A 14,122-nucleotide genomic window follows, 5' to 3' on the forward strand; every position below is an offset into this window, starting at 1 on the left:
TACTTTGACAGTGCTCAGGTCCATGGGGTGTTTGATTATCTCATGGTAGTCATGCAGTTCTAGCGCTTCTGCATCTACAGGCTTGTAGAAAGGCCAAGCGTGGGCCGTGTACTTCTTGGACAGCATCTCCTTCAGGATGACTTCGCAGTGCTTCAGCTGCTCGCCGAGCTTGCCTTTCTTGCCACTGAGCAGGGGCGCCTCTCCATCCTCTGTGTCCTTCTTGGGGGGCTTGACGGACCGCACTGTGCTCTCCCGCCTGGACAAGACATTCTCCTGTTTGGATTCTAGGAGCTGGGTAGGGGAGTCACTTCTACTGGCCGAGATTGCTGAGGTCGTGGGAGTTGTTGTGTCTGCTTTCCGCTTGACCCCCTTTTTCTGTGGAAATGACAATGTCCAAATGCAAATATATCAGTAGCCTGCTTCTCTTCATCAATATATAGCATGTTAGAATTTCTGGATGGATTATATCCTAAGACAAAATTTTGACGAGTAGAACTGTAAAATACGCTCCGCACAAGAATCCTCCGTTAGACTGTAGAGCTAAATGAAAAGACCCCCTAGAGCAGCCTGTCTTTCTGGGACTTACTTTGATGACTGGCTGTGCCGTTGGAACCACAGCCATCATGGAGGCAGCAGTAGGCACAGCTCGGACAGGGGTAACAGATGTAATGGTTGGCACTGGCGTGGCTGCTATGACAGGTGTCTGAGACAGAAGTGGAGGGGAGCTGGGGTAAGAAGATGGGGGTGAATCCGTCGACTCACCCTGTGCTTGGCTCTCTGCAAGAAAGATGATGGAAGCAAAAAGGTGTAAATGACAGACATTTCCTCAGCGCATGAGTCCCTATCAACTGTGAAAGGCTGGACTTGCCTGCACTAACGGGCCCTCCTGGTTTGCGGGCTGCTTTGACTTTGGGCACCGGTGGTAGCAGCTCCACCTCCTCCTGAGGCATTTGGGCCACTTTCTGTAAGAATATCTTCTCTAGAGCTTGGGCCATCAGCACAATGTCATCTGTAGGCTGTGGGAACACAAGAAAGGATGAGTTATGGGTCAAGATTAAGGTAAACAAGGTCAGATGGTTCACTTGATCATAATCATCACAGCTATTAAAAATGCCTACGGGGCACCTCTAGACTGACTAGAGTAAGTATAAATACATCCTCTTCGTAATGAGTCAAAATACAGTCCAAAAGTCTTCATCAATATCACTGAAAAAACATTGTGTGTGTAAACATCTATGTGATCCAGTGAAAAAACTGCTAAAGGAAATAAGCTCTGTGAACTACTTGTTGAGTGCGGACCTTGTTGTTTTTCACATCTATATTTTTATGAATGGCAAAGGAGAATTTACCTTGTTGTAGATATAACAGTTAGTAAACATTGTATTGAAGTCCTGCATACACTCGCTGGCACTCCAGTAGTAGTTATTCTCTAGCCTCTTCTTTATTGTTCCCATGTCCATTGGGCTCTTGATAACTTTATGATAGTCCTGTATGACAGCATCAAGAGGGCAGTAGAATTCACTATGAATGAGCAATAACAAAACAGCCAGGAAATAAAGAAAACATTTTAAGATTATGATTGTTCAACAATGAGGGGTTAGGGTTAGTTAGGAACAACACCAAAATGTACACACATCCACACAATGTATATATTAAAATGCAACAGCCTACTTTTACCCAGAGGCAAATATTGTTAAAGCTAGAATCATTTGTTACTACATACATTCTAGACTTAGACATTAATGACATATACCCACTGATTCTTGGAGAATATAACTTAGAAATGAGCATAGTTCAACTGTCATACCCCATCAAAACCCAATATATAAGCCTGTTTCACTCCAATGTTTGTTAAACGTAAACAAACATTGTAGCCTCAAAACATGGTTAAAACTATGCATTTGATATTATGGGTGGTCAGTCCTTGAATCCATAGCTCAGTCTATGAATTTGAGAGTGGTTACATTTCTCCAGGTCCATTCCTCAGCTTTTTACCAAAACAGAGGGGGGTCCACACTATTTTATTGTCTCAATTAAGGATTCTAGCATTAAGACTCTGATTTTAGTACCCCATACTGACTACCAATAACAGAGAGAAAACTACTGAGTGTGGAATTGACTTACGGCGAGACATAATTTGATGGCATCCACAGGTGTGTAAAAGGGCCACGCAAACTGATGCTTCCATAGAGTCTTCACCACAACGTTCTGCATGTACTGTAGTTGGTTTGTTTTCCGGCCAGGCTTGTTGGGGTTGGTGAACTCTGGTGGCGAGGGATTGACAAGTGCTGGGGCGGACGCAGGAACAGCCGACATACTGGCAACAGGAGAGCACTTCTTCCCTGTTCTACAAAACGTCTGAGTCTAGTGTTTTCAATAGATACTTTGCTCCTCTTTCAGCTCATTATTCCTCCAGCAGTACACACATCCCATCACCACCTGGGTGTATGTGCCCTGCCAAACAAAATGGTCAAATATTGGAATTAGAAAATTGTGCTGTTGAGTGCTGTTGAGACCTTCAGATGCCATCCTCACAGACAGTAGTCAAATCTCGAGTCAATTGGGCTAATATTTTATGAGAATGACTGAGCTATGGAGTGGTGGCTAAATTCTAATAAACTAAAAGTCAAATGAATCTAAAACGTGAGTACACATACATGTAGCCAAAGTAATATAGCCTACACAGACCACTTAGAATTCCTAACAGGGGCAAAGAAGTGAGCATTTCGCTGGGCAACAGCAATGATGCAGAGATCAACATTCACAAAAGTACACATTGTGGGATAATAAACTACGCCAAAATCTGGCACGTTTAGCAATTACAAATCCATATGGCTAAATGTAGACAGATTAGCTAGTTACTCGACTGGGCGCACATCCTTTATTTCACAAAATAGTAGCCATTTACAATTTAGCGACCGGGTGCATATGGTTGTGCATCACATCTATTCCTTTAAAAAGATGGCGGGCAGGGGGATGCTATAGCTGTTTGCTACAGTAACTAGCCTCTCAATAGGCAAAATGCTAAATGTGCACGCAATGCAAATAGCTAACTTACACACTAGTTCATGTGAAGTACAACTAAAATGCTGACCAGTGCGTTGTAGAAGCGCTGAAAATAATATGAAACGATAACTAGGTTACCATTTCAACTTTGCATACGACAAATGTAGCGTTAGCTAAGGTTAACTACTAGCCTAACAAATCCTCGCTAACTAAGCTTTGTATGCATTGTTTCAATCAAGGCGCCGAGCGGGCAGGCTGACTCAGAAAGCAACCTATGGATTGAGTGTATTGAGAAACACTTCGATATGCATCCCATCCTTTAAATTACACAAATCAGGAAAAAGTACATATTTTACTTTATTACTTTCTCAAGTGGCTCCAATGGTTGTTCGCTCGCAGTTTTCCGGTACCTTTTTATTTCAGCGAAGTAGCATAATAGACGGGTTATCGGCTGTCTGATATCCCATGCGCAATTTCGAGCAGCATCATGGTCCTTGTTGTGTTTTGATGGGTAAAGCATTTGGAATTGGATGTATGTCGCTAAATGACTGACTACATATCCCGGGATGCAGCTCCTTAAGCACAAGCCATGTTTTGGCACAGGGAGCGTTTGAGGGGTAAAGGCCAGAGATATCACAGAAAAGAGGAGATAGAAATCCCATTGGACATTGACCAAAGACTGTCGACCAATCGTGTTTACGTTGTCATGTTGCGTCACGCTGCATCGTCACGCAACACTCCGAGTCTATATTTGTATTTTTGTGTTTATGCTATCCCGAGTCGATAATCAAGAAATAAAAGTAATTCCCTCGACCACAGATTGTGGAAAACAAACAATCTTATTGATGGACCACCATTGTAAAAATCTATTTTGTTATATAGGATAACAAAACATGCCAAAGCTGCTGTGTAATCAGGTCAAAAATCTTCAGGCTATTTGGCATGGGAGTGAGAAATGTGGGGACACGGTGGCCAAGTAGGCTACAAGTAGGGATTTGTGTGGAAAACATTTTATCACAAATAATCCATTTAACTTGTCAGTATACTCCACTCACTACTTGTATCTGTGTAGTCTATTTGTTTGTGTTGTTGGTCTTGGCTAGCTTAATGTTCTGTCGGTAGCTGGGTAGCTAGCACTCACCCAAGTTGCTGCTTGCACTGTCATGAAAAGGGGCATGAGGGAAGCCCTACAATTTTACGTTTTTCTAAGTAGTGAGAACACTTTGGAGCAATAATCTTTAGACATGCTTTTCTTAAATGTAGTTTTGTAATTGATTAAAACAAGCAGACAACAAAAAAACTGCATTTGAATGGGGTCATGTTTTTGCTCTGAGCCAGTGGGGTAACTTAGGGAACCACAGGTTGTTTTCCCCACAAGTGGGCGTTCTATCTAATACCAACAAGGACTATAAAATGAGTCCCAAGACGCTTGTGGGGGGTTGTAGAGCAAAATGGAGAACACCATTGTGTTCATGGGAGCCTCGTCTTTCAACAGATGGGTCATAGTAGTTTGGATGCTATAGATGATTTTGTGAGAAGACCGATTTTCAGGATGTCTCATGGTCTGACAAACAAGTGCTCTAGCTCTGTCACATTTTCACTGCAGATGTGCGACATCACCGGATGCGGTGGATTGAGAGATCCAATGCAACAAATAAAAAACATAGACTAGGGGTATTATTAAAAAGGCCAGCCCTTTGTTAGCAGTTTCAGCAGCCCTGAACCATTAGTTGTATTTGCCCAACACCCCTTATTTTCTTATTAGCAGTACCTGCACGTCAACCCACTTGATTTGTACATAATGTTGCTGCTGCCGTCTCTTATGACCGAAAAGAGTTTCTGGATATCAGAACAGTGAATACTCACCTCTGATCGAAAAGAGTTTCTGGATATCAGAACAGTGAATACTCACCTCGAACTGGACAAAGATTTTTTCTTTAGTGAGTCCGAAGCAAAGGATATACTGTTTCTCAGAGACCAGGGCCAAATCCCCGTTATTCGCATGAAGAAAAGACGCCGGTACAGGGGGCGGAGATCGGGGTGCCTTGTGAGAATTCATCAGTGAGTGGGTAACCCGCCTCTACCATCCGTTCTATTGGCCAATGTGCAATCACAGGAGAATAAACTGAATGAGCTCCGTTCGAGAGTATCCTACCAATGGGACATTAAAACTGTAATAGCTTAAGTTTCACTGAGCCATTGCTGAATGACGACACAAATCATTTACAGTTGACTGGCTTTTCAATGCATCGGCAGGAAAGAACAACTACGTCCGGTAAGACGAGGAGTGGTGGTGTGTGTCTATTTGTCAATAACGGGTGGTGCGCAATGTCTAATATTAAGGAAGTCTCGAGGTATTGCTCGTCTGAGGTAGAGTACCCCATGATAAGCTGTGGACCACACTATCTACCATCACCACAAACCGATGCTGGCAGTAAGACCACACTCAAAGAGCTGTATAAGGCAATAAGTTAACAAGAAAATGCTCATCAAGAAGCGGCGCTCCTAGGTGGCCGGAGACTTTAATGCAGGAAAACTTAAATCTGTTTTACCTAATTTCTACCAGCATGTCAAATGTGTAACCAGAGGAAAAAATGCTCTAGACCACCTTTACTCCACACACAGTGACGCATACAAAGCTCTCCCACGCCCTCCATTTTGCAAATCTGACCATAATTTTATCCTCCTGATTCCTGCTTACAAGTAAAAACTAAAGTGATCAGTGACTCGCTCAATATGGAAGTGGTCAGATGACGCGGATGCTACACTACAGGACTGTTTTGCAGTGACTGGAATATGTTCAGGGGTTCATCCAATGACATTGAGGAGTATACCACCTTTATGCTCACCTTGAAGCAAGCAACACTGAAGCATGCATGAGAGAACAGGCTGCTCCAGATGACTGTGTGACCACACTCTCCGTAGCCGGTGTGAACAAGACCTTTAAACAGGTCAACATTCACAAGGCTGTGTGGCCAGACATATTACCAGAACATGGACTCAGAGGATGCGTGGACAATCTGGAAAGTGTCTTCACTGACATTTTCACCCTCTCCCTGACCATGTCTGTAATACCTACATGTTTCAAGCTGTGCCAAAGGAAGTGAAGGTAACCTGCCTAAATGTCGGTAGCCATGAAGTGCTTTGAAAGGCTGGTCATGGCTCACATCAACACCATCATCCCGGAAATCCTAGACCCACTCCAATTCGCATACCGCCCCAACAGATCCACAGATGACGCAATCTCAATCACACTCCACACTGCCCTTTCCCACCTGGACAAAAGGAACACCTATGTGAGAATGCTGTTCATTGACTTCAGCTCAGCGTTCAACACCATAGTGTCCTCAAAGCTCATCACTAAGCTAAGGACCCTGTGACTAAACAGCTCCCTCTGCAACTGGATCCCGGACTACCTAACGGGCTGCGCCCAGGTGGTAAGGGTATGCAACAACACATCAGGGGAGGCAGGTAGCCTAGTGGTTAGAGCGTTGGACATGTCACTGAAAGGTTGCAAGATCGAATCCCCAAGTTGACAAGATAAAAATCTGTCGTTCTGCCCCTGAACAAGGCAGTTAACCCACTGTTCCTAGGCCGTCATTGAAAATAAGAATTTGTTCTTAACTGACTTGCCTAGTTAAATAAAGGTGAAATAAAAAATCTGCCACGCTGATCCTCAACACTGGGGCCCCTCAGGGGTGTGTGCCTAGTCCCCTCCTGTACTCCCTGTTCACCCATGACTGCGTGGCCAAGCACGACTAGAACACCACCATTAAGTTTGCTGACGACACAACATGCTGATCACCAACAACGATGAGACAGCCTATAGGGAGGAGGTCAGAGACCTGGACGTGTGGTGCCAGGACAACAACCTCTTCCTCAGCATGAGCGAGATAAAGGAGCTGATCGTGGACTACAGAAAAAGGAGGCCCGAGCATGCCCCCCATTCTCATCACAGTGGAGCATGTTGAAAACTTCAAGTTCCTTGGTGTCCACATCACCAACAAACTATCATGGTCCAAACACACTAAGACAGCTGTGAAGAGGGCACGACAAAGCTCAGGAGACTGATTTTTTTGGGGCATGGGTCCTCAAATCCTCAAAAGGTTCTACAGCTGCACCATCAAGAGCATTCTGTCTGATTGGTTGCATCACTGCCTGGTATGGCAACTCCTCGGCCTCCGACCACAAAACACTACAGAGGGTAGTGGGCAGTACATTACTGGGGCCAAGCTGCATGCCATCCAGGACCTCTACACCAGGCGGTGTCAGAGGAAGGCCTTAAAAATAGTCAAAGACACCTTCCACCATAGTCATAGACTGTTCTCTCTACTATCGCACGGCAAGCGGTACCGGAGCACCAAGTCTAGGTCCAAAAAAGGCTCCTGAACAGCTTCTACCCCCAAGACTTCTGAAAAGCTTATCAAATGGCTACCCAGACCCCTCTTTTACGCTGCTGCAACTTTCTGTTTATTATCTACTCTCTGTTTATTATCTTTGCACGGTCACTTTAACTCTACCTACATGTACATATTACCTCAATTACCTCGACTAACCGATGCCCCTGCACATTGACTCTGTACCAGTACCCCCTGTGTATAGCCTCGCTATTGTTATTTTACTGTTGCTGTTTAATAGTTTGTTACTTTTATTTAAATGTTTTTACTTATTTATTTTTTACTGAACATGTTTGTTTTTTTAACTTTTTAAAGCGTTGTTGGTTAAGGGCTTGTAAAGTAAGCATTTCACTGTAATGTCTACACCTGTTGTATTCGTTGCGTGTGACAAATAAAATTAGATTTGATTACTGACAACAACTACTAATGAAAACTACTCACCACAACTGACCACAACTACGGACCACAACCACACAATTACTGGCCATGATTACTGGACCACACAACTACTGACCACAACTACTGACCACAACAACACAACTACTGATGAAAACTACTGACGACATAACTACTGATCGCAACTAATGAACACAACTACTGACCACACAACTACTGAACCATAACAACACAACTGCTCACCACAAGTACAGAACCACAACTACTGACCACAACTACTGAACTACACAAGTACTGAACCAAAAAACTAATGACAACAACCACACAACTACTGAGAACAACTACTGACCACAACAACTGACCACTACCAACCACAACTACTGATCACAGCTACTGATCACAACCACACAACTACTTATCACAACTTCTTACCACAACAACTGACCACTACTGACCCCAACTACTGACCACAACCAAACAACATCTAACCACAACTACTGACCACACATTTACTGAACCCCACAAACAATGAGCATAAGGACACAACTATTTATCACAAACACAATACTTCTAACCACACAACTAATGACCACAACTCCTGAACACAACCACTCAGGCCACAACGACTCAGCACAACCACACAACTATTCACCACAACCACACAACTACTGACCACTACTACTGATGAAAATGATTCACCACAACTGACCACAACCGCATACCTACTGACCCTGACTACAGGACCATACACCTACTTACAGACACTACTGACCACTACTGACAACAACTACTCACCACAATTACTGACCACAACTACTGGACCACAAACATCATTGCAGACACTACTGACCACAACCACACAACTAATGACCACAACTGCTGAACAACATAATTACTGAACCACACAACTGCTGACCATATGTACAGTGGTTCCTCCTTTAAAAGTTGCTTCATACTGCGACACACCCTGTGCGCTGCTGCAGAATTCTGTGGCACGTCATTTAATTCTCATTTCTTCTGTTACTGCAAGTTATTGCTAGTTTGACCACCAGAGGGCATCTTTGAGAAGCATTTGATATTATTCCTTATTGGCATTACCAGAGAATTTAAAACATTTTTGGTAATAACATAGTATATGGGATTGATTTTAAGAAATTTGGCTTAATTAATTTGATTAAAATTATGGTGTTTCCATTCAGAGAAAAATTGTCAGTTTGTAAATTTAGACCGTTTCGCTCTCGGAGCATACACTGGACGTTCGGGCTGAGGAGTAGGATTGATTTGAGCGTTCTGACCTTACAACGGCAGTCAAGCACCCAAGCTAATGTTGGCTAGCTTGCTAGCTACTTCCAGACACAAATGAGACCACTCTGACAATTTTACTCAGCCTAGCAGAGCCGGTAAGGCAGTTTTCGTGTTAACCAGAGCGTTGGTGACTGTAAACGTGCTGCTGTAAACAATTTAATTACGCTTTTTTACGACGTTTACTGACACCGGCCGTATTCAACATGTGTTGAGCGCTCGTAAAGTAATTATTCTGCGCTCTGGTACACTCAGTCGAGAGTGCTCTGAAATCCGTGTAGATAGTAGGCTGGACACATTACATTTTTAATAACCTTCTTTTCTGATAAAAAACAGTTCTTTGCATCCGCTGTGGAGCAACAAACTAACTAACAAACCACTGATAATAAGGAGTCAACTACACATAGAAAATAAACCAAAATGGAAAATGGCAACCTAAATAGGATCCCCAATCAGAGACAACGATAAACAGCTGTCTCTGATTGGGAACCAATTCAGGCCACCATAGACCTACATATACCTAGACATACTAAAACCCCATAGATATACAAAAACCCTAGACAGGACAAAAACACGTAGACAATACAAAAACTAAACCAACCACACTTGTCACACCCTGACCTAACCAAAACAATAAAGAAAACAAAGATAACTAAGGTCAGGGCGTGACAGTTTGGACTACTTGGACGTCCTTTTTAGATTCTTCTATTAGAAGTAGCATTAGGTCAAAAGAACACTTGTAGAGAATAGCCTCCCATTTATCTCTAAATTCAGTTTTACCTTGTGCTCCATTAGCTGGAAACTCCATAATACGGAGGCCTCTGGGGATTAGGCCTTTCCTCCAATAGTCAGACAAGGCGATATAATTGAGGTCAAGTTTGGTATCTTTCTCCATAAGGTGTTGCAAATCTCTGTAAGCCTTGTTTAAATCCATTCCAGTATTCTCTGTGGCTGTCATCTCATCTAGCAATGAGGTAGTGGTAATAATCCTTTGGCCCTCTTCATGGGAATAGGAAAATCTTGTAGCCTCTTGTGTAAAATCCATAGTTTGAGTTGTAAAATGTCCTCAAAAAAAGACTATAAACATGATTTAACTAGTTAAAGGCTGATTTCTAATTCATATATACAGAAATAGAATATAAAAAACAGTACACTACACTTCCTTTGTATCATGTAAATACTCTAAAACCGGTTAGTCTCAATATCTAATTTCCTTCATCTGCATTGATCTGAGAAACACAGGATAGGTGTAGCATTTAATCAAATGAGAGACTTAATTTCAACCAGTAGAGAATGTGAAACGCTTTATTGAAAGAAGTTCATTATCCAAGTGTTATGAATACATAATACATGTATTATAATTGTAATTTTATAAATACAAGTTCAATCTGTACTTCAATGCACATCTGGTGTGCATTATAAAAACAGGAAGAAAGAGATGGCGAGAGAAATGTACAAGAGAATGGGAAAGAGGTAACAGAGGATCAGGGAAGACAGCATATGATTAATGAATCACAGTGCTACACAATGAATCACAATGCTATTCTCTCAGTTCATCACAATTACGTAATAGTGTCTCTAGTGGTGTCTCCTAACCAGCCTTGGGCTCCCAGTCAGCCCACAGGTTATCTTAAGAACGGGTGAGGTGGTGATGACAGGACTGGGGGTTGGTATCCTCTCTCACATCTTAATATACCTGCAGACGAGAGACAGATGGAGACAGAGAGCATGTTTAAGCCTTGTTTTTTATTTTTTATTCTGCCAGTCATCAATCATCAGGAGGTGACATTTTATTTTTTAAATTTCACCTTTATTTAACCAGGTAGGCTAGATGGAAACAAGTTCTCATTTGCAACTGCGACCTGGCCAAGATAAAGCAAAGCAGTGTGACACAGACAACAACACAGAGTTACACATGGAGTAAACAATAAACAAGCCAATAACACAATAAAGTGTCAATGACACAGTAGAAAAAAGAATATACAGTGTGTGCAAAAGGCATATGAGGAGGTAGGCAATAAATAGGCCATAGAAGCGAAAATTACAATTTAGCAGATTAACACTGGAGTGATAAATGAGCAGATGATGATGTGCAAGTAGAGATACTGGTGTGCAAAAGAGCAGAAAAGTAAATAAAATAAAAACAGTATGGGATGAGGTAGATAGATTGGGTGGGCTATTTACAGATTAACTATGTACAGCTGAAGCGATCGGTTAGCTGCTCAGATAGTTGATGTTTAAAGTTGGTGAAGGAAATAAATGTCTCCAACTTCAGCGATTTTTGCAATTCGTTCCAGTCACTGGCAGCAGAGATTTGGAAGGAAATGCGACCAAATGAGGTGTTGGCTTTAGGGATGATCAGTGAGAAATACCTGCTGGAATGTGTGCTACGGGTGGGCGTTGTTATCGTGACCAGTGAACTGAGTGAGATAAGGTGGAGCTTTACCTAGCATAGATTTATAGATGACCTGGAGCCAGTGGGTCTGGCGACGAATATGTAGTGAGGGCCAGCAGACTAGAGCATACAGGTCGCAGTGGTGGGTGGTATAAGGTGATTTGGTAACAAAACGGATGGCATTGTGATAGACTGCATCCAGTTTGCTGAGTAGAGTGTTGGAAGCTATTTTGTAGATGACATCTCCGAAGTTGAGGATCGGTAGGATAGTCAGTTTTACTAGGGTAAGTTTGGCGGCGTGAGTGAAGGAGGCTTTGTTGCAAAATAGAAAGCCGATTCTAGATTTGACTTTGGATTGGAGATGTTTAATATGAGTCTGGAAGGAGAGTCTAGCCAGACACCTAGGTATTTATAGTTGTCCACATATTCTAGGTCGGAACCGTCCAGGGTGGTGATGCTAGTCGGGCGGGCGGGTGCGGGCAGCGAACGGTTGAAAAGCATGCATTTGGTTTTACTAGCGTTTAAGAGCAGTTGGAGGCCACAGAAGGAGTGTTGTAGGGCATAGAAGCTCGTTTGGAGGTTAGTTAGCAGTGTCCAAGGAAGGGCCAGACGTATACAGAATGGTGTCGTCTGCGTAGAGGTGGATCGGGGGATCGCCCGCAGCAAGAGCGACATCATTGATATATACAGAGAAAAGAGTCGGCCCGAGAATTGAACCCTGTGGTACCCCCATAGAGACTGCCAGAGGTCCGGACAACATGCCCTCCGATTTGACACACTGAACTCTGTCTGCAAAGTAGTTGGTGAACCAGGCGAGGCAGTCATTAGAAAAACCAAGGCTATTGAGTCTGCCGATAAGAATACGGTGATTGACCGAGTCGAAAGCCTTGGCCAGTTCAATGAAGACGGCTGCACAGTACTGTCTTTTATCAATGGCGGTTATGATATCGTTTAGTACCTTGAGCGTGGCTGAGTTGCACCCGTGACCGGCTCGGAAGCCGGATTGCACATCGGAGAAGGTATGGTGGGATTCGAAATGATCAGTGATCTGTTTATTAACTTGGCTTTCGAAGACTTTAGATAGCCAGGGCGGGATGGATATAGGTCTCAAACAGATTGGGTCTAGGGTGTCACCCCCTTTGAAGAGGGGGATGACTGTGGCAGCTTTCCAATCTTTAGGGATCTCGGACGATATGAAAGAGAGGTTGAACAGGCTGGTAATAGGGGTTGCAATAATGGTGTTGGATAGTTTTAGAAAGAGTGGGTCCAGATTGATTAGCCCAGCTGATTTGTACGGGTCCAGGTTTTGCAGCTCTTTCAGAACATCTGCTGTCTGGATTTGGGTCAAGGAGAAGCTGGGGAGGCTTGGGCGAGTAGATGCGAAGGAGGCGGAGCTGTTGGCCGGGGTTGGAGTAGCCAGGAGGAAGGCATGGCCAGCCGTTGAGAAATGCTTATTGAAATTTTAGATTATCATGGATTTATCAGTGGTGACCGTGTTACCTAGCCTCAGTGCAGTGGGCAGCTGGGAGGAGGTGCTATTGTTCTCCATGGACTTTACAGTGTCCCAAAACTTTTTGGAGTTAGAGCTACAGGATGCGAATTTCTGCTTGAAAAAGCTAGCCTTTGCTTTCCTGACTGACTGTGTGTATTGGTTCCTGACTTCCCTGAACAGTTGCATATCATGGGGACTATTCGATGCTATTGCAGACCACCACAGGATGTTTTTGTGCTGGTCAAGGGCAGTCAGGTCTGGAGTGAACCAAGGGCTATATCTGTTCTTAGTTCTGCATTTTTTGAACGGGGCATGCTTATCTAAGATGGTGAGGAAATTACTTTTAAAGAATGACCAGGCATCCTCGACCGACGGGATGAGGTCAATATCCTCATCCCAGGCCAGGTTGATTAGAAAGGCCTGCTCGCAGAAGTGTTTTAGGGAGCGTTTGACAGTGATGAGGAGTGGTCGTTTGACCGCGGACCCATAGCGGATACAGGCAATGAGGCAGTGATCGCTGAGATCCTGATTGAAAACAGCGGAGGTGTGTTTGGAGGGCAAGTTGGTCAGGATAATCTCTATGAGGGTGCCCATGTTTACGGATTTAGGGTTGTACCTGGTGGGTTCCTTGATGATTTGTGTGAGATTGAGGGCATCTAGCTTAGATTGTAGGACTGTTAAGCATGTCCCAGTTAGGTCACCTAACAGAACGAACTCTGAAGCTAGATGGGGGAGATCAATTCACAAATGGTGTCCAGGGCACAGCTGGGAGTGGAGGGGGGTCGATAGCAGGCGGCAACAGTGAGAGACTTATTTCTGGAGAGGTTAATTTTTTAAATTAGAAGTTCAAACTGTTTGGGTATAGACCTGGAAAGTATGACAGAACTTTGCAGGCTATCTCTGCAATAGATTGCAACTCCTCCCCCTTTGACAGTTCTATCTTGACGGAAAATGTTGTAGCTGGGTATGGAAATCTCAGAATTGTTGGTGGCCTTCCTAAGCCAGGATTCAAACACGGCAAGAACATCAGGGTTGCGGAGTGTGCTAAAGCAGTGAGTAAAACAAACTTAGGGAGGAGGCTTCTGATGTTGACATGCATGAAACCAAAGTTTTGGGGTACGGTGGGGGTGCGGT

At 43.5% G+C, this 14,122-nt stretch overlaps 1 protein-coding gene across 6 annotated transcripts in view; it reads right to left on the minus strand.

Annotated features, from left to right (window-relative positions):
• LOC110531936 (bromodomain-containing protein 3) overlaps positions 1-3,608 on the minus strand; it is a 33,967-nt gene extending 30,359 nt beyond the window's left edge. For 4 of the 6 annotated variants that reach the window (XM_021615457.2, XM_021615455.2, XM_021615456.2 and 1 more), the window contains exons 1-6: positions 3,371-3,608; positions 2,125-2,454; positions 1,350-1,487; positions 869-1,016; positions 587-777; positions 4-375 (exon numbers count right to left, since the gene is read on the minus strand). In XM_021615457.2, coding sequence (XP_021471132.1) covers positions 4-375; positions 587-777; positions 869-1,016; positions 1,350-1,487; positions 2,125-2,316 — 1,041 coding nt within the window. In that variant the 5' untranslated portion in view covers positions 2,317-2,454; positions 3,371-3,608. Of the gene's footprint in view, positions 1-3; positions 376-586; positions 778-868; positions 1,017-1,349; positions 1,488-2,124; positions 2,455-3,362 lie in introns of all 6 variants that reach the window. The other 2 variants (XM_021615454.2, XM_021615453.2) reach the window with 2 other exon arrangements.
• Between the last annotated feature and the right edge of the window lie 10,514 nt (positions 3,609-14,122).

The sequence above is a fragment of the Oncorhynchus mykiss genome, chromosome 9 (assembly GCF_013265735.2).
Source record: "Oncorhynchus mykiss isolate Arlee chromosome 9, USDA_OmykA_1.1, whole genome shotgun sequence".
Taxonomy (NCBI): Eukaryota; Metazoa; Chordata; class Actinopteri; order Salmoniformes; family Salmonidae; genus Oncorhynchus; species Oncorhynchus mykiss.